This window comes from Melitaea cinxia, chromosome 12 (genome assembly GCF_905220565.1).
Source record: "Melitaea cinxia chromosome 12, ilMelCinx1.1, whole genome shotgun sequence".
NCBI lineage: Eukaryota > Metazoa > Arthropoda > Insecta > Lepidoptera > Nymphalidae > Melitaea > Melitaea cinxia.
This window is the reverse complement of record NC_059405.1, coordinates 5,414,256-5,435,744: the sequence shown is the minus strand read 5'-3', so window position 1 is coordinate 5,435,744 and position 21,489 is coordinate 5,414,256. Positions and strand designations below refer to the sequence as shown.

The window sequence follows — 21,489 nt, the reverse complement described above, 5'->3', positions numbered from 1 at the left end:
CACATTCTGGTTTCCATATCATGGCTCCACACTTGTAATATTTCCTTTTTAACAAAAAAAGAATTACCAAAATCAGTTCACAAACGACGAAGTTATCCCCGAACATACATATATATATATATATATATATATATATATATATATATATATATATATATATATATATGTATGTATATATATACACATATATATATATATATATATTACTAGCTGACCCCACAAACGTTGTTTTGCCATATATATGCTGTTAACCCCCTTCACCCCCCCTCCCCTATAACTTAGGGATATGAAAAATAGATGTTGTTCGATTCTCAGACCTACCCCATATGCACACAAAATTTCATGAGAATCGGTCAAGCCGTTTCGGAGGAGAATTTTACACGCGAGAATTTTATATATTAGATACGGTCAAATTGAGTAACCTCCTCCTTTTTTGAAGTCGGTTAAAAAAAGAATAAATCTATACACTATACTAATATTAAAAAGCTGAAGAGTTTGTGTTTGTTTGCTTGAACGCGCTAATCTTAGGACCTACTGGTCCGATTTGAAAAATTATTACAGTGTTATAATTATAGCCCATTTATCGAGAAAGGCTTATGTTATAATCTCGCTAAGACCAATAGGAGCGGAGTCCATGCGGACGAAGTCACGGGCAGAAGCTAACTACTGGGCCTAGGCCTCTTTCCCCATGTAGGTGAAGGATCAGAGCTTAATCCCACCACGCTGCTCCTATGCGGGTTGGTGGATATAATCCCTACTATGAGTAACGATCGCTATTAGGTGTACATGATAACAACCGGGAGCGACGGCTTAACGTGCTCTCCGAGGCACGGTGGGGAGACCCACAAGGACTGCACAAACACCCAGACCACGGCAAACACCTGTATGGCCAATTGGCCATTACAAATGTTTGTCATGCGTGGGGTCGAACCCGCAACCGCCAGCGCAACAAGTACAATCCATGGCTGCGACCGTTGCGCTAACGCGGTGTCGGTTTAGGCAAATTTTTTTATTAAAAAAAATGAATAAAGAAAACTTTTTTCGAGCAATTGTTCGAGAAAATTGTGTAATTGCGCACAAGCGACGAATAATCAAACTAGTGAGCGTGATCTATACTCTTTGACGTGATCGTTGTGGCAAGGCTGTCAACTACTAAAAAAATAATCACCTCAAAACAATTCTACTGTATCACAAAAAACCGTTAGTGTATTCGACAAATTAGTAATAAATGATACGACGCCTTGTGAGGAGGGCGTTAATTACTGCGACACAGTTTCATACAAATATAGTTATTATCGTTACAAATTGTTTTTGTTATGTACCAAATATTTGAAATAAATAAATATTATTATTATTATTATTAAATCGTAAGACAAGAATGATTTCAGATTGTTTTTTTGTAATATTTCTCTAAAAATAGAATTTAATTAAAATCAAACTACCAACATTACCATGAATAATAGGCCAACAAGGCTTTATATAATGAAACCGGATAGGGAAACGTCAACTGAATTACGTATTTATTAAACGTACTTAAAATAATATATATTTGCAACAACATGTAAGACCTAGTTCTAACTAGATTCTAAATTGCTAATACTACTATTTAATGAATTTATACGACAGTGAATAACAATTACTTTCAGAAGTAAATTTTTAAGAACATCAACAATATTAAAATACCATAGACAAATAATAAAAATTCTCCTAATACATCCGCTCATTATTCTTTTTCAGATTGGCAATTGACTACTCGATTCGGATTTATCTTTTATTACTTTCATTGTGAATTGAAATTGAATTGTTAATAATGGGGAATTTCTAGATTTTTTTGTTTCTCAATATAAATTTGTTTTGTGTTGTGAAGCCGTAAAAGGAATCTCAATTGGAATTGAAGTAATTATGATAACAAAAATGCAACCACAAGCAAATGTTGCCGTGCCACAATCTGTCACCACTCAGCCTCAACAAATTGTCGGCGTTCCTGCTAATGCCGTGATCTTGAAAATGTCGGAGATACAACAGATATCCACAGTCGGTCCGTATCTTTATAATTATTTCAAAAATTTGTTAACAAATATAATTATTTTGACAATTCATGTAATCGATTTATTTTCGTTTCGCACTTTCTAATTGAGTAGGTCTAGTTCTGATTAAGAATATTGTTTTAATAGGATTGTTGGAGCTCGCGCACAGAGAATACCAAGCTGGAGATTATGATAGTGCGGAATTGCATTGTATGCAATTATGGCGTCAGGATGGCACCAACACAGGAGTTCTATTATTGTTATCTTCGATTCATTTTCAATGTCGACGCCTGGACAAATCTGCTCATTTCTCCACATTGGCTATTAAGCAAAATCCTTTATTGGCTGAAGCATACAGGTAAATTAACATTCATAGTTACTTTATATGCAAATGTTCATTATTACTTCCCTTTATGCAATATTCTATATTATATAGATTGAATATTAATAAGGGAAAAGTTTTACTATGCTTGATTAAAAAAAAAACCCGTTTTTCAAACTCCCGGCAGTGCATATAAAAAGATAGTATTATATTAAGCATTTTATTTTTAACACAATTATTTCTTTACTTTAAAACCAATTACAACTTAGAAGTTAAGAAAGAATAATAAAAGTTCAAAAATAAACAATTAATTTATTGCTATCAATTGTGTCTATGTTAACTAATCCCCATTATAATACTTTGCTATAAATATAGTAAACAGCTTGTCCTTGTGAAAATATTGTTAAAATAATATGATCAATGTTATGTGTTCATAGCTTTGCTGATAATAAATTATTCATCAGCAAACATAAAAAACTAAATACAGATCAGATAATTTAGATAAGATTTTTTGTTAAAATAATGTTTAAGTGAATGTAATGTAAAATAATATAAACATATAAAACAAGAAGTACAGGATTTTAATCTGTAAAGGTTATATTAGCAAAGTGTGTGTGACCATTGTTAATGTGTTTTGTCTCAAAATTGCAGAATAAATTCTGCAAATTTGAGACAAAACACTAGCAGTATAATCAAAAAATATATTTTGCTGAAAATACTTTACTAATGCTATTTGTTTGATTCAAACACTCTGTAAACTTTTACAAATATTTTGTTTTAATGTGTAAAAAGTTATATTAGATATACATTGTGTTGAATGAAAATGACACAGTAATACGTATGGTTAATAAATGACCCAGTAATACCAAATGATTCTTGGAAAGGTTTTTTACGTTATTAAGTAGTGTCTTAATTTTGCAATATTAGTTTACTCTTGGCTGGTATGTAATAATCTTGCATTTAAAACATTCACACTATCTCATGCAAACTCTTTACTGTGCTAAATCATTTGTATCTTTACGTTTTTATTAAAAAAATCCTGGAATCGGTTCTAGCTTTAACGGATTTGTTACAAATAAACAATATTAATAAATAATGTTTATTTTATCAATATTTTTTATATTGTGAGAGGTTGTCTATAAGACATCACTGTTAGTGATAAGACTGCCTTTGCAATTTTTTTTAAAGTTAGAATATTGTTATTTTTATAAATAAATTAATAAAAGAATAGAATGGAACCCTACCAGCGTCTGTGTTTCCGGAAAACTAACCTGGGGATCTTTAAGTCACGAGTGAATAGGTTACTTTTAAGTAAGTGTGCTCTATCATAGACCGCATTTTAACTTATCACCAGGTGAAATAGTGGTCAAACGCAAGCCTATCATTGTATTAAAAAAATGTGTTTTTATCAATTTAATATTCCCATTCTGTTGGACATTCTCTTCTGTATGCATTTTCAAACATGTAGCTGATAAATACTTTTGTCATTAGTAATCTGGGGAATGTATACAAGGAACGCGGTCAGCTTCAAGAGGCTCTTGAGAATTACCGTCACGCAGTGAGGCTAAAGCCTGATTTTATTGATGGCTACATCAACTTGGCGGCGGCCCTCGTCGCCGCGGGGGATATGGAGCAAGCTGTTCAAGCATACGTCACTGCATTGCAGTATAACCCTGTAAGTCTATTAATAAACAATACTAAATAAACAAACACCTTATACTAAACGTGTGGCTACGGCAGTTAAGAATATAGCCACCCCCTCTCTTCCCGTGGGTGTCGTAAGAGGCGACTAAGGGATAACAAAGTTCCATTACCAACTTGGAACTTAAAAAGCTGACCGATGGCGAGATAGCCATCCAAATGTTAGCTTTGAAATACACAAACCGAAGACGGACAGCAACGTCTTCGGTTCGAAAAAGCTAGCCCTGGGGTCACCAACCCGCCTGCCCAGTATGGTGACTATGGGCATAACACATGAGTTTGGGCCATAATGTCTGGCGCGAAGTTGTGGAGGCCTATGTCCCGCAGTGTGCTGTGATAGGCTGAAATGATGATAATGAAGTGATATTCAACGGCCACCATTATTATTTACTCTTTTATCAGGGATTACAATAAATTTTGCTATGAATTCCTATTCATTGTGTCACTTACTGCCGTATGGTATATTATAATACAAGTTACCATGTGGTTACACCAAATTATATCTCGTTTTTATTTACATTTTACAAAGTAGATTTCTGTTTAGTTCAGGTATAACCAATCACATACAAAAGTCTTGCAAAGTATTCATGTTAAGTATAAAATATTAATTAATTTTCATAAACTTTCACAAATTCTATGCAATTTTCTTAACTTTTCATTCCACAAAAACTTTCTACGTAGTAATAAAATACTTAAAAATGAGAATACAATACCATAACTTGAGAATGACTATCTTTTAGTCAAAGATTCTTAAGTTATTGGTTTTTTCAAGTATAATTTGTAGAGCTTAAATTTTTTATGTACATTGTAAATAGTTTGCTAGTTACCATCCACAGTCAAGTATATATATCTATAAAATTAAAAGTACACTCAAAATAAATTTTACATTCATAATAATATTTTATATTTATAAATGTAACAGCTGTTTGCAGTGGCGCAACCGCCCTAGGCCCACCGAATAATAGCCCCAATCAATTTGCAAGCACGATTTTTATTATTTTCATTAACAGACTTAAAAAATGGGGGTTCTCAATTCTACTGTTTGCAATAACACTACAACCTACTATAACAGGGACAATAACAGAGACAATAAATAGAATAAGCTTATATTTAATACTTATATTTGGCTATTATCTAGAAATAATAAGTTTCAGTTAAGTATATTATTCAAAAGGCACATAGTCTAATTTACATCACTTATACATAGGAACAATAATAGAACATCAGATTACTCAAATTGATTTTTTTCTATATTGTATATATATGCTGTATCAATAAAATTTGCCGCTTTATTCATTTGCCGCATATTTGAAAGATACATAATTTGAGAACAGCTTGTAGTGTGTGTCTGTCTATCTGTAGCAAGTAAGCGATATGTCGAATAATTTAAAATAAAGATAGTAAGAACTTTATAGATACATTAAATACTAGCTGTACCTGTGACTTCATCCGCATTTTGTATATTTACATGTTCAACATGATCTTTAAAATGGCATACCTTTTTTATTTATGAACCGATAAAACATACACTAATTGTTAAGTGCAGACAAAACACATCAAAATCGGATAAGCTGTTTCTGGATTTAGCGTGCAAAACCCACAGAAAAACAGACAAAATCTCTAATAATCATTGTTTTGGGCGTGTTGATAAAGGTCCCAATAATATTTTTTCTCATAATTATATCTTCCATGTACAGATAGCGATCCGTTATATTTTTATTATATGTAGTGATTTATTGATAAACATACAGGATATTTAGTTTAAAAGACTTTTTATCAGAAATTTTTTATATCATTAAAATAAAATATGACGTTTTAATTTTTGTTTTGACAAATTTAGATAGTTTTAAATTTTTTGCGATAGTCAAAATATTAGATAACATATACTTACGATTAAATTAGTCATAATTCTTTGACGGAAAACCGTTAAACTTCCTTGTAACATTATAACGCTTATCATGTAGGAAGTTTTACTACTCGCTACAACAGTGTAAACAAGTAGTCTTTCATCAACATTCTGCGACTGTTTTTAATTTGTATCGGAAATATCCATAATAACCTATACTATGGTTCGATATGACGTTTTTTTTAATAATAACTATAAAAATAAAAAAAAACTTAATTTTAGTTCCTTTAAATAAAATGAGTGACAATTAAAATAAATACTTATGTTTTTAGATCGTTATAAATTTTTTTAAATAATTAGCCTAGAACTGGAATTTCTTTTAATACTAGAATGATGTATTGTAAATTAATTGAATTATATCAAGATTTGATGGAATTGTTATCAAATATTTCTTTGTCTGTATTTTATATAAATATGTAATATTTAAATATTGATGAATGGATTTTCGTCATTAGAAAGCTAAAATAATCCAGAAGTTACATAGAATAACAAACATAAAAATAGTACTTGTGGCAGAACAATATCAATTAATGTTGATAAAAATCACACGGAAAAGAATGAAGTTTTGCAATGTTTTACTTAGCTTTTTTATGTCTTAAAAGTTATTTATTTGTTATTAGCTGTGCTCGCGACTTCTTTCGCGTGGCATAGTGACTTAACATGTTCAACGTGATTCTTTAAATTGGCATAACTTTTTTATTTATGATCTGATTGACATGAAACAAACACTAAATGTTAAGCTAAGCTTGCCGTAATATATAAGTAAAAATCACATCTAAATCGTATTAGCCGTTTCTGAGATTAGCGTGCACAAACAAAGACAAACAGACAACAATTCTGACAATAATTGTTTTGGGTGTTAATTGCTTTTATTAAGGTCCCAATAATATTTTTTCTCATATATCTTAAATGTACAGACAGCGACCCGTTACATTTTTATTATATTATAATTACTAGAAAAAATTTAAGTAATTTTTCTTAAATGAAATTAATTTATTATAACAGTTTAACAGTAGTCAAGTTTTTTTGTTTAGCAAATTGCTAACATAACAAAGGAAAATAATGATTATAGGTATATCTGGAGATATAATAAAATTTGATATATTTCATTATTTTATAGTTTTTTTTATCTATCAGGAAAGTAAACGTTTTCCACAATTGATAACTCCATAGAATATGTATAGATTGGTACGTACCTACGTCTGGTTGGGTGTTGCGTAAAGTGTACCTAGAGATAAATTGTCTCGTAACGTCGAAGGTCACACCATTAATTTCCTCATTTAACAATAACTCATTGTAGGTGGATTGCGATTTGTGTTACCATATTAATATGGTTATTTTTGTTTAAAGATTTTTTCATGTTTCATTACTATTACGTAGTATTTTTTCAAAATAATTATGTAATAAAATAGATAATTTTAAAATTTACCACTGGAAATAAAATTCTTTGTGGACCCTGGTGAAAAGACAATGTAATTTCATTTTTATCGTATTATTTTTACCATAAAAATGTTTATTGTAAAACATACTTAGGTATTGCAATTTAAAATAATAGATTTTAACTTGTGTCAAGAGTTCTTCCTCATACAAGAAATAGTTCAAAATGTTGAAAACAGTATTTTTACACATTGCCAATTGAAAATAAAAAGTCTTAATTTCAGATTCAGACTTGTCAAGAACTTAATCTTGTAATATTTTGACGTTTATTTTTACTGATCCCTTTCTATGGATAATAACCTAACTTTTATAACCTCCCTCGTGTAATCGACTTTATACTGCTTTTTTTAAATCGGAAAGTATTCATATTAGTAAATTCAAATAGTAATAAACACTTCAACATAAAGCTGTAAATAATATCTTATCAAATATTACAATCATATTTTATTTAGTAAAACATTTAATTGTTAGGTCACAGTTCTATTATTTTGTGTGTGATGTCACAAGTGTGTGAATGTTGTTGGTTATGCTCGTTAAGGCTAAAATCCCCAGACCAGGAGCAATGCTTAAGGTGGCCATTGACGGTCAGTTGAACTGATCAGTTTAACTGATCAGTTCAACGGATAAGTTTTTCGCGTCAGTTGAAATATTTGCCCATTGACTGGCGTCACTCCGGCCCTTCAGTTTTCGTCCGACCGGGCTGTTTAAAGGACGTGTAGGTACTACCTATTTTTGTTGAGAAAAAAAAAATGGATTCTGATTAAGAAGAAGAAACATTAATTCTTAAAGCGGCTATTGTTTGTTGCCATATACTGGTCTACAATGATCTATAATTTTATATGAACAGTTTTTATTATTATTTGTACCTCATCTGTAATAAGTATGTCAATGGCCAATCGATCATGCACGGTGTCGTTAATGCCATTAATTATGAATGTATTTATTTATTTCTAAGTCTTATTTATATGTACTTATAAAAAAAAGTATATCAGCCGGCAATTACCTATACCACAAGCATTACATTGATTACTGTAGGAAGAAACGACCGTGTGTATATGTTATAAATATGTATAAAAAAAATAGTAGGTGTGTAAAATAAAACTTTTTTTAAAAAATTTAGAATTTTCGTGTTTTTCACAAACATTCTGAATTTTCATATTTTTTAATAAATTCTGTCACTATGACTCGTCTAGGGGACACCGTCGCAGATATTTTAAATACAAAAACTACACTAGTAAACTCTCAATCACCGCGGACGCTGCGAACAAAATGACACGATTGGTTGGAACGACGATTACACACACACGGGCAGTTGGGCGTCGGGCTGTTGATATTTTTTAAAATATCGATATATCGATATTTTTTCGATTTGATTTAATCGCCTTTGTTTAAAAAAAAAACAAACATAAGTCGGCTCAAAAATAATTTACACAGTTTATAATTCAGTATATTTGTGAAACAAATTAAATTATAAGTGTATTAAAATGTAAGCTTCTAAGTAATTATTGTTCAATTTTAATAAAACAATAATGTGTATCAATATTCAGTAAGAGTTTTTAAAAATACTCGTTGTTTTATATGCGCAGTTGTTTGACTATTACGATTATTAGGCACTAAAAGATTGATTATAGAAGTAATTCGTTCAAATGCTATAGATGTAGCAAAAGAAATCGAATATTTAACAGCTTTATTTTTTAGTTTTTTGATAAAATAATATTCAACAGCTATTTCCGATAGCACCAGAGTAAAATGTTTACTATCAATCCAAATTTTTAGTGCATTTAATGACTTTGAAATATTTGGTTGATCTAAATACTGCTTTAATTCAGCAGGTATGTAGGTAACAAAAATTGTGACAAAAAGTCATTAGACAAATTTTTCAAGAGTAATATCATATTTTCATGTCTGTCCCATAAGGATGAAGTTGTTTCTTTTTCTCTGCGTGGAGAAGCGCCTACGAAAATTACATTTCGTTTAAGGACAATTACTTCTAATATTATAAATGTGAATGTGTTTGTTTGTTACTCTTTCACGCAAAAACTACTTAACTGATCATCATGAAACTTTGTAAATATATTCTTGGAGGATCAGAGCAACATAGAATACTTTATATAAAAAAATATATATTTTACGAAAAATAAGATCTCTCTACTTATTTAATGGCTTTAAAGCGAGCGAAACCGCAGGTAAAAGCTAGTATATAAATAACTAAACTAAAAGAAAATAATAGTATTTGCTCGCAAACGAAAAAAAAAACCGACTTCAACTACATCGAGAAGTAATACAACGTAGGTAAACAAAAAAAATAGTCAAGTAAATACGCGTGATCAAAGATAACTACAAAAGTTGTAATCAGATCTAGACGAAATTTAAATATAACCGCATGATAAACACCAGCTTTCGATTAAATTAAAAATCATCATATTTCATCGAAATTGCGGATAAACGGTCTCACATGAACAAAAAGAAAGTGGTGTTTCACCAGGACAACGCGCCTTGTCACAAGTCTGTGAGAACGATGGCCAAAATTAACGAATTGGGCTTCGAATTGCTTCCTCATCCCCCTTATTCGCCAGACTTGGCCCCCAGCGATTACTAGCTGTTTGCAGACCTCAAAAAAATGCTTCAGGGTAAGAAATTTGACTCAAATAGTGAAGTTATCGCAGCAACGGAGGCTTATTTTGAAGCCAAAGACAAATCGTTCTACACACATGGGATAGAAAAGTTAGAAAAGCGTTGGAGGGACTGTATCGCTCTTGGAGGAGACTATGTTGATGAATAAAAATTATTTTTATAAAAAAGACCTTTTTTTAGTACTTAGTCTCGGGACTTATTGAACCACGTGTTACAACGTAGGTCGACGAAAAAGTAGTCAAGTAAAAACGCATTATTAGATATAACTCCAAAAGCAGTTGTTAGATCTCAAATAAATTTTAGTGGGACCAAATGACACGCAACATCTTTCGATTAAAAAAAATTTGTCGAAATCGATCGAATGAGAACCTCCTCTTTTTTTGGAAGTCGGTTAAATAAATAATGTAGTGTAAATAAAGTTCAGTAGATTAGAAGAAGTTAGTGGATTAAACTAGAACATAATAAACTTATCATTATGTTCTAGTTTAAATAATTGACGAGAAAAAATAAAATAATAAAAATTTACTTTAAAAAAATGAAGCGTTATGAAACATAAGTCTGTCTCTCTTTCTACTTTCACTAACTAATGTGTCCCTCTCAACTTCCGTTTGCCTCGCCTGATCACACTTTTCGTAACACTCAGTACGTATTTACCAGCTTACTTCCCAAGTCAAGTGTGCGTAAAGAAGTTTTACTTCAAAATATCGAGTGTCGATATTAAAATTTCAATATCGAACTATCGATATATCGTCCAAAAAAGTATTAGTAATAAATATCGATATTTCGATATATCGATATTTTATCAACAATCCTAGTTCGGCGCGACGCGCTGGGATGGATTTACGTGGCGCGTCGTCAGTTAAAACTCTGGAGCGATGGTTCTACACTCACGATCAAATTTCGGAGAGCGCGCAAAACTGATCAGTTAAACTGATCAGTTGAACTGACCGTCAATGGCCCCCTTTAATACTCTATTCAATAAAGACAATATAGGTAGTTTTTATCATTAACAGATTAATATAATAAATATTTTTTTAGTAGTTTATAATTAAATATTAATATTGAAATTATTAAACAAAGAATTTATTCTGTTGGTTTCACTAGTACCAGAGTTAAATAATAAAAAGAAAAAAAAAGGTTTTTAATTTTTTTCAATATGGCGTACCGTTTTAAAAAAATGTCCAAGGTTATAATTTCATTGAAAACAGGAATAAAAAAAAAAATAGTTTGATAATTTTACCGTTATCGTAACACGGTTAAAAATTAAAATTAAGGTTAAAGGTCATTTATGTCTCAAAAGAACATAATTCACTTACATGAGAAATTACAAACACTAAAATGAAACAAAAATTTATATGTTGGGTACATTGTAATACAATATACGAGCCCCGATGCAAAATAGTTCGTCTTGTGTGAAATTTCCTCTGTGAGATTTTTTCTAACTTCATTATTTTTGTATATCTATTTAAAATATTAAGCTGTTCTACTATCGCATGTCGCGTTACTTATGCCACTTTTTAATTTTGAACCAATAAAATATTTTAGTTTTTTAAATTTATACATATCCTGTTTTAAATTCGAAGAAGTTATAAGCAAAATAGTTCGTATAATTGTTAATCGATGCAAAAGAATTCGTCTATCGGAGATTTTTCCTTCTTTGTACAATTATGTTGCATAATTTAAATTCGTAAAAGTAATTCTGTGTCATTTGTCAAGTGAGACAGTATAAATTATTAATATTTCAGTTTTTTTCATTAGTTTTTAAATAACAATGGGTCGTGGCAAACCCGTGCGTGAAGAGCTTCGAAAGCGAAGAAGAAGAAGAAGAAGAAATATACTTTATTGTGCATAAAAGTTATAGTACATAGGTATTTAAAAAAATAAAAACTTACAAATAAATAATATGCACAAAGGCGCTCTTTAAAAAAATAAAAACTTACAAATAAATAATATGCACAAAGGCGCTCTTATCGCTAGGTAAGCGATTTCTTCCAGACAACCTTGGGGTAGAGGAGATTTTAAAACAAAACAGAGTAGGGTCATCAAAAAGGCAAAACAAAGTGAATCCTACAATCTAATAATATAATAATATAAATAAACAAAAATAAATAAATAAATAAATAGTTTGTGGGGTCGATGCTGGCAAATCAAGTTACCAAATATCTAAAGACTTGATACTTACCTCTATCATTCAGCACTATATAAAGAATAGAACGACTTCTTGTTTGAAGAAAACTAGTCGACCACGCATCACAAGTGCAGCAGAAAACAGAATCCTGAAGAAAAAATTCTCCGTAAAAATCCATCAAGATCGAAGAGCGACTTAAAGGCTTAAACTCTTGGCTGTCTGGGAGTCAATTACGCCTGAGGAGTGTGCAGCGTTGGTTGCAACCATGCCTTCGCATTAAAGCTGTCATTGAGAGCAAAGGTGACACAACTAAGTGATAGACGAACTACGTTTACGTTAGTTACGTTTTTTAGAATATTTTTTAAATTTTTTATGTTATGTAAAGTTATGGAAGAATTTTCAGTTATGTTAAAATAAACTTTAAATTGTGGTTTGCTTTCGCTTTGCGCTACGTTCCATACTAGACGAACTATTTTGCACCGGGGCTCGTATAAACAATTTATAGTCGAGACAAGAAATTAAGAAAGTCTTTTTTTTTTCTTCTTCTTTGGCCTTAGTCCGTCTATTGCAGACGATTTGGACAGTGTCAGACAGACACTGTGTAGCCTAGGACACTCTTCTCTGCCTAAGCTCTGCGCCATTCTCTCGACCTCCGTACGTGTGGAGCTAGTTCGGCTGCAGGAGTCTTTCGCATTTTAGAGCTATGCCACGAATGCTTGACGGAGACCCCATTCCGGGTTTCAAAAAAAGTTTTCCTTCTCCAGGACCCCGATGATTTTGAGCCAGGTTTATCTCTCGGTCGCTTATTACGACCCCCACGGGAAGAAAGGGGGTGGTGCTATTCTACTCGGCCGACACCACACGGCATAACAACAATATGTAGGGTAGTATTAAAATATATATACACAAGTTAACAGAGATATGCGCATCTGGAAGGGTAATTGTTAAGGAGTTATTTTATGTTTCATTATATATAACAAAAATTAATACACGTATTCATTTTTTTTTAAGTGAAAACGTATCAATTGTTTTGCTTTATTATAAATTGTAGTAATTTTTATTATTATAATAAAAAAATATATTTTATTATTATTATCCCTTTTTCATTGCCAAATTCCATAACCCGTAATTTCGTTTTAATTTAATCACATTCATGTAGTTTAATTTTTAATTAAAATTAAGAATGTAGTTTAATCTTTTAATTAAAATTAAGAATGTAGTTTAATTTTTTAATTAAAATTAAGAAAAAACCTCGTTTTTTTGTAAGGTTACACAAACACACATCAGCCTATCGCACTTCACTGCCGGGCCTCCATCACTACTAGGCTTCCACAAGTTCGCGCCAAAAATGGCGTGAACCCATGTGTTTTTTAAGGTTCTTATGAACCATTATTGCTCATATTTTTTTTTTCTTAGAAGCTACCATCACGCCCCGAAACATATCCGGAATTTAGATTAATAGATTCACAGATGCTGAGAATAACAATTATTACTGATTGTCAGTATTTTCGATTTATTCAGAAACGGTAATAGATAAAAATCTGGAACTTGCTGCACCACCGAAGTATCTTATGAGTACCAAAATTTTCTAACATTATGAGCTCGATACCTTTCTGGGGACGATTCGGTATTCTTATCGACCTTGATCGATGGCTTTGAATTGATTTTAAATGACGTCAGTTTTCTACTTTTTCTTATTGTCTATGTACTATTATTGGCCTGCTTTAATTAGTCAAATCAAAATTTATTTAAAATTGTCTTAATTTAAATAACGTTTTTATTTATTCAAGTAGGTAGGAATTACACTATATTTATAAGATATTTCTATTTGCAAATATTATTAAAGGTTATAGTTTATTTATTGAGGAAAAACAGGTCCTAATGGCCTATTTATTCTACTATGCTAATTTAAGGTCAATTCGTAACTTATGGACAGGTTAAACCTTATCCAAAATCGGAGAAACAGGCCCTAATATGTATATAAGTTAGTACTACATAAAGTGGCAAACCTAATTTTTGTATATGTACATGCAAGAGATCAGTTCATTGAAAAGTTAAAAATCCTAAACAACAATATAACATTATGTTCATGCTTGTAATTGTGCTACAAGCTTCTATGTTCGGTAATTGTACGCCACAGTGTAATTTAATATTGTTACAGGATCTTTACTGCGTTAGAAGTGACTTGGGCAATTTGCTTAAGGCCTTGGGACGCTTGGACGAAGCTAAGGTAAATGCAATTTTGTTCTGCGCTTTCTGGTTTTCTGTGATGTTAACAGGATTCCCCCATTGTTGCCTTTGTTTCGAATTGAATTAGAGTACTCCCTGTTTCTTCAGCGTACTCTGCAATTGCGTAAATATTATGCGTAATTTTACGACATTTATAATGGTTTAGATGAAATCGTTTTAAATATTTATGTTTTTGCTTATTGTATGTGTGTATGTATTATATTCCAAGCAAATTTAACACGAAAAGCAACGTTTGTTCAAACTGTTATAATTGTCGTACGAACGAGATGGAGATCGTAATGTTTATGTAATAAATTATATGTCCAACTTGTTCCTTATACTTTTAAAATGTCGCAAAATATTAGGTTATATATAATTTACAAATTTTAAATAATATTTTGTGACTGCTGCGTTTGCGTAAAAACCTATAGTAATTTTCCACATAATGTCATAACATCTTTTTCTGAAAACTATCTGCTTTATTAATGAGCTAGTATATTTTTGGTTGTAAGACATTGTGTGGAAGGTTAAAGTGATTAAGAGGGAGTACTCTAAGCGTTACATAAACATCACGTGATTTTTCGAATAAAAATATCCTGTTTTCTTCAATAAAAATTTGATTTATATTCTTTACGCTTGTAGATATTTTAATTATACATTCAAGGAGGATCAAAGGAGTCAGTAGCAATTTACTTCTTTTGTGGTATGACGTAGTGAGTTATATTTATTTATACGATATGATTTTTTTCACCTACATCACTGGTAACGAATACGCTCAGAGACAGCGTGAAAAGACAATGATCCTCTCGAGTCATTAACTTTTAATGTTACATAGTGTAAGACGACAATCGGCTGAACTAGTTTGACTCAAAATCGACTAATTCTGTTATATTTCCACAAGGTGTTGACTGGTAAGACAGTAGGTGTGACCGGTGCTGTGTCTTGGTTAATGGTTGGTACATCACTCGCTATCCGGCCGCGATGACAACATTCGATCTTCTGCAGGTAAAGTGTAAAAGGTTTGCAAGAAATTGTTATGAACAGGTTTATCGGACAACGCGTGCTCTTTGACATAATCATTGTCGTGACCATTTTCAACCAGTTAGGAAGTGGAAGCGCTTACATTTTGTATATTGAATAGGTGATTGTCCAGTATTGTCTTTATCAAATTCAATTTTTTTGTAGTCTCAGCAGAATGGGTCGTTTACATTTCCTACTGATGTTTGTAGCAATCGGCGTAGTTTCGCAATGTAGGGCGCGTTTGGCGTAGTTAAACTTGCTATTTTTGACTGGTAGTGGATGATTTTGCTTTGTTTTATGGTCATCTATTGCCATTCAAAGCTGTGGTGTAATTACAAACTTTGGCGTAAAAAACATCTCAAAACACCATTAATAATGGAATCAGTTTTAGATCGATTTTTAACATGTACATTTTTGTGTGTGTAGGCTTGTTACTTGAAGGCCATCGAAACTAGACCAGATTTTGCAGTGGCATGGAGTAATTTAGGTTGCGTTTTCAACGCACAAAGTGAAATCTGGTTGGCCATACATCATTTTGAAAAAGCAGTAGCATTGGATCCAAATTTTTTGGATGCCTATATTAACTTGGGAAATGTACTTAAGGAAGCGAGAATTTTCGACAGGTTTGACAACTTTTTTATTTTATCATATTTATAATTTGAAATATTGTTTTAAAAATATAAACTCATTAAAATTTTCTTTTAGAGCGGTGGCAGCATATTTACGAGCCCTTAATCTATCACCGAATAATGCGGTGGTTCATGGTAACTTAGCTTGCGTCTACTATGAACAAGGACTCATTGATTTGGCTATTGACACATATAGACGGGCTATAGAACTACAACCTAACTTCCCTGACGCATATTGTAATTTGGCCAATGCCCTCAAAGAAAAGGGTCAGGTAGCCGATGCCGAAGAATGTTATAATACAGCGTTGAGACTTTGTCCCTCTCACGCTGATTCTCTAAACAATCTCGCAAATATCAAGCGAGAACAAGGATATATAGAGGAAGCCACACGATTGTATTTGAAAGCGTTGGAAGTTTTTCCTGAATTTGCGGCTGCACATAGCAACTTGGCATCAGTCTTGCAACAGCAAGGAAAACTAAATGAAGCCCTCATGCATTATAAAGAGGCTATCCGCATTCAACCAACATTTGCTGATGCGTACAGTAATATGGGAAACACTCTTAAAGAAATGCAAGATGTGGCTGGAGCATTACAATGCTACACTAGAGCTATTCAAATCAATCCTGCTTTTGCTGATGCACACAGCAATCTTGCTAGTATTCACAAAGATTCTGGAAACATCCCAGAAGCTATTCAGTCATATAGAACTGCATTGAAACTGAAACCCGACTTTCCTGACGCTTACTGCAACTTAGCACATTGTTTGCAAATAGTCTGCGATTGGACGGACTATGAAGCTCGAATGAAAAAGTTAGTCAGTATTGTTGCTGAGCAGCTAGAGAAGAATAGACTTCCTTCCGTACACCCCCATCATTCCATGTTGTATCCTTTAACACATGAATTCAGAAAAGCCATAGCGGCCCGACACGCTAATTTGTGCTTAGAGAAGGTACAAGTACTCCACAAACCGCCATATAAATTCCCTAGAGATATCCAGAGCCGCTTACGTATCGGTTATGTTAGTAGTGATTTTGGTAATCATCCAACGTCCCATTTAATGCAATCAGTTCCTGGGCTTCATGATCGCGCTAAAGTCGAAATATTTTGTTACGCTCTAAGTCCCGACGATGGTACCACTTTCCGATCTAAGATAGCTAGAGAGGCGGAACACTTCACGGACTTATCACAAATACCTTGCAATGGTAAAGCAGCCGATAAGATTTATTCAGACGGCATACATATTTTGGTGAATATGAATGGTTATACTAAAGGAGCTAGAAACGAGATATTCGCTTTGAGGCCGGCTCCAGTTCAAGTTATGTGGCTCGGATATCCAGGAACAAGTGGAGCAAGCTATATGGACTATTTAGTGACGGACGCTGTGACGTCACCGCTAGAATTAGCGAGCCAATATAGTGAAAAGTTGGCGTATATGCCGCATACTTATTTTGTCGGTGACCACAAACAAATGTTCCCACACTTGCAAGAAAGACTGATTGTAAGTGATAAAGTGAAATCGCATAATAATATGGGTAGCGTTGCTGATAATGTTGCAGTTATTAATGCAACTGACTTGTCTCCACTTGTAGAGAATACTGATATCAAAGAGATCAAGGAAATTGTAAGAGCAGCAAGACCTGTTGAAATTTCGTTGAAGGTTGCCGAATTACCCACCACAACACCTATCGAAACTATGATTGCGTCTGGACAAGTACAGGTAAAATATTATGATTCGACATATTTCTCTGCCTTTTTGTGATTTAAAGAGATGCATTTCAAACACTTGTGATTTTAAGAGATGCATAGTCAAAAAAATATAACGAATTGTTTGATCCAATTCACATTCTTCTACCTGCTATAGTTACGTAAATTTTTTTTTTTACAAAGCTGTATAACTGTTAAAAAATTCATGATTATCGATCTTTGTCAAATTGTACCCCTTTCTAGTCAAGTATTCAACACTTTTTTTTTGTGTTTTGCTATTTAAATGAAATGAAATTAAACGAAAACATTTATTTCTTAATTAGGTGATATACACACTTAACGAATGTCAAAATAATATCTTTTTAAATTTCGATTGTAATTAATTTGACTTAATTTTCAGTAAATTTTTCGTGAATACTGATGTATGTCCATATACAGTATATCTATTTGAACCTAAAACTTTTGTGAACTAGTAAAATTTAGGTAGTGAAAAAAAATAATAGTCTAATCCTTATCTTTTGTTAATGGAGCACTGCTAGGATATTTATTCTAGAGTTTATACAAAGACAAGTTATAGGTGTAAAGTAATTTAACTATATAAGTATCATTTATCACATTATTTTATCATTTAATAACTGTGAAAAAAGATACAACTTAAAAGTTTTTTTCGTAATCTACCTCAAAAATGAAAAAGTCATAAAAAAAAACTAAAATTTATATTGAAAGAGAGTGTTTTACTCTGCAAAAGACGATATTCTAGTTGAACCTAGCCCACTGAGTTCACACAAGAATTTTTTGGAATCTTGTTTTTGCTCTCGTGTAAAATGATGATTTTCGACATATATTACTTGTCACACACACACAGGAGGCACAGGTTTATTTACCGGTAGTTTTCTTGAAGCAAATATTTAAATAATATTATACATAATATTAATAAACTTTAACCAAAACAAAACTAAGTACAATTCGGTTCATTTTTCAAGTGTTTTTAAATATCAAATTTGCTTCAACATTAAGTAAATGACTAGTCATTGCTGTTTCTAAATATAAATTATAATAAGAGCCGATGAATAATACTGTATACTTATTGAAACTGTAACTTTACAGACATCTGTAAACGGGGTTATACTTCAGAACGGTTTAGCGACAACACAAACTAACAATAAGGCGGCTACAGGTGAAGAAGTTCCACAATCGATTGTGATAACTACAAGACAACAGTATGGCTTGCCAGATGAGGCTGTGGTGTACTGCAATTTCAATCAGTTATACAAGATAGACCCATTGACTCTACACATGTGGGTCTACATATTGAAGCATGTGCCCAATAGTGTGCTATGGCTGCTTCGTTTCCCAGCTGTTGGTGAACCTAATTTACAAGCAACAGCTCAACAATTAGGTAAAAAACTTTTTATATTTACTTTGTAACTGATATTTTCTATATAAAGTACCTGAGAACCTTGACTTGCTTTGTTTATAATGAATATACAACCGTAATAATCTACATGGATTTAATAACAGTCTTCCTATCTTGTGATTTATACAGAATTTTATATTAACTAAGTTAAAGTATTATGTTGATGTGTAAGATAAAATTTTCTATATGTCTTAGGATCTTAACATTATTTATTCATACTTAACCAATATTAACTACGCATAATCCGCGTTTTTAATGGTTTGTTTACAGATTTTTCTCCATATATATAGTTGTAATTTATATACTTCATTAATTAATAGTCATTAATAGTCATTTAATTTCTAAACAACAAATAAAACTACCTGAGTTTTTTTTTTGCGCTTTTTCTAATTCGATTATGAGGGGTGAACGGGGTAGCAAAAATTATATGTAAAGGATAAAATCTTACGTTTTGGATTTAGCATAAAAATTTACCCTTTTTTTAGAAAATTCATAATTTTTCATTTTATTAATATTCTTATTTGTTTTAAAATTTAGACTACAATAAGTAAAGAAATATTTTTATTTCAGGATTACCACCCGGTCGTATCATCTTTTCGAATGTGGCTGCTAAGGAGGAACATGTACGTCGCGGTCAACTAGCCGACGTGTGTCTTGACACTCCTCTGTGTAATGGACACACTACTAGCATGGACATACTGTGGACTGGCACGCCGGTTGTGACACTGCCCGGTGAAACATTGGCATCACGGTAAGAATTAAATATAATATTTCATTGATCTATCAATATGGTTCTTTAAGGAATGGCGCAGCAGAAAATATCCTGCTCAAAATTGGAAACAGATCTGGGGTACCCTAGATGGTCTGCTACTAGACTTTTACTAGCTTACAAAAGATAACAGCTAAATAATAAGTAGTATTGCATTCCTATGGTGAGTGAGTAAGGTATCCAGAGTACCTGGGAAGAGTAGGGGAAATATGACGTGCTTATTGACGAGATTTGACTCAATCAATCAAAAAAGTTAATTATCCAGTAATGAGTTCAGAAGCAATGTATAGTTATGGAATGGAGTATGTTTATTATTTTTAGTTTGGTATATTATTATATATTTAATTTCAGTGTGGCGGCCTCTCAACTGAACACTCTTGGGTGTCCTGAACTTATCGCCAGAACCAGGCAAGAATATCAAGACATAGCTGTAAGATTGGGAACAGACAGAGAATAGTAAGTAAAATTTTAAGACCTCTGTTTCTTTAGCTTAAACTGTTTTATTAAAATAAATTTTTGTTATAGTTTGAAAGCAATAAGAGCAAAGGTTTGGACAGCGCGTACAGATAGTCCACTGTTTGATTGCAAAGCATATGCAACAGGCTTAGAGATGCTTTACAAAAAGATGTGGGCGAGGTACGCCCGTAACGAGCGCCCGGACCATGTTCAGGCTATAGACAAATAGATACCGTTCTGTGACCAAAGTGACAGTGAGTGGACGTCTAAGAAACGCCGCTGGTGCTAAGTTCAGTGTTCAGTGATGGAAAATAAAGGATTAATCATTAGACTATACATCATTGGTTATATTGACAATAAGGGGAGATGGAAAAGTGGTTTTTGGTTTGACATCTATTGTGTCCCAGTTATTTCAATGGTATTAGCTTAGACTCTAGTCATACAGACTCGTGCAGTCTCGAATCTATATAAAATAATATTGATATCAAGTGAAAACAATGTACTAAATGTACTAAGCAATAATTTATTCTGATGTTCATGTGGCCTTGATTGCACAATTTTGCAATAAGTTAGCTATTATGTCTTGTATTGCAAGATTTTTTGACAGTAGATAAATGTTATCCTACATGATGTCTTGTTTATTTGATAGCAGCAATGGATATTTTATGTAAAACGATAGATTTATTCTTACCACTGCACTTTCAGTGCAATTGTGATAACAGTAGTGTCAAAATATAGTGAACTAATAATAACCTACAACAAACTTAGTAAATACTTCGTTTTACATATAAATCATAGTGTTAGTATGTTAATGCTTAAAAACTTGATTGATATTTTTATTGATAAATAGTAAAGAAGCTTTATTGCATTACAACTCTTGGTATATAGATCTTACCACAAAATACTTACAAATAATACATACCTATCTTAAAAATACTGTCCCTACTGTAAAAAATAACAAGTACTGTAATTTGTTTTCGTTTTATCTTTCATAATATGACAACATTATAGATTGATGACATCAAAGTTATGTATATTATTAAAGAACTATCAATGTAATAGTTTATCTAAAACTATGTTATTGTTAGTAAAAAATTGAACACACAAAT

General features: G+C 32.1%; 1 protein-coding gene across 1 annotated transcript; it reads left to right on the top strand.

Moving 5' to 3' along the window:
- Nucleotides 1-1,729: 1,729 nt before the first annotated feature.
- Nucleotides 1,730-20,995, top strand: LOC123658400 (UDP-N-acetylglucosamine--peptide N-acetylglucosaminyltransferase 110 kDa subunit). Its single transcript, XM_045593828.1, has 10 exons — nt 1,730-2,038; nt 2,175-2,385; nt 3,841-4,024; nt 14,317-14,385; nt 15,831-16,027; nt 16,110-17,751; nt 18,846-19,137; nt 19,726-19,906; nt 20,276-20,380; nt 20,450-20,995. Exons 1-10 carry the CDS (start codon nt 1,903-1,905, stop codon nt 20,607-20,609), a joined length of 3,177 nt encoding a protein of 1,058 aa, XP_045449784.1. The 5' UTR covers nt 1,730-1,902; the 3' UTR covers nt 20,610-20,995.
- The last annotated feature ends 494 nt before the right edge of the window (nt 20,996-21,489 follow it).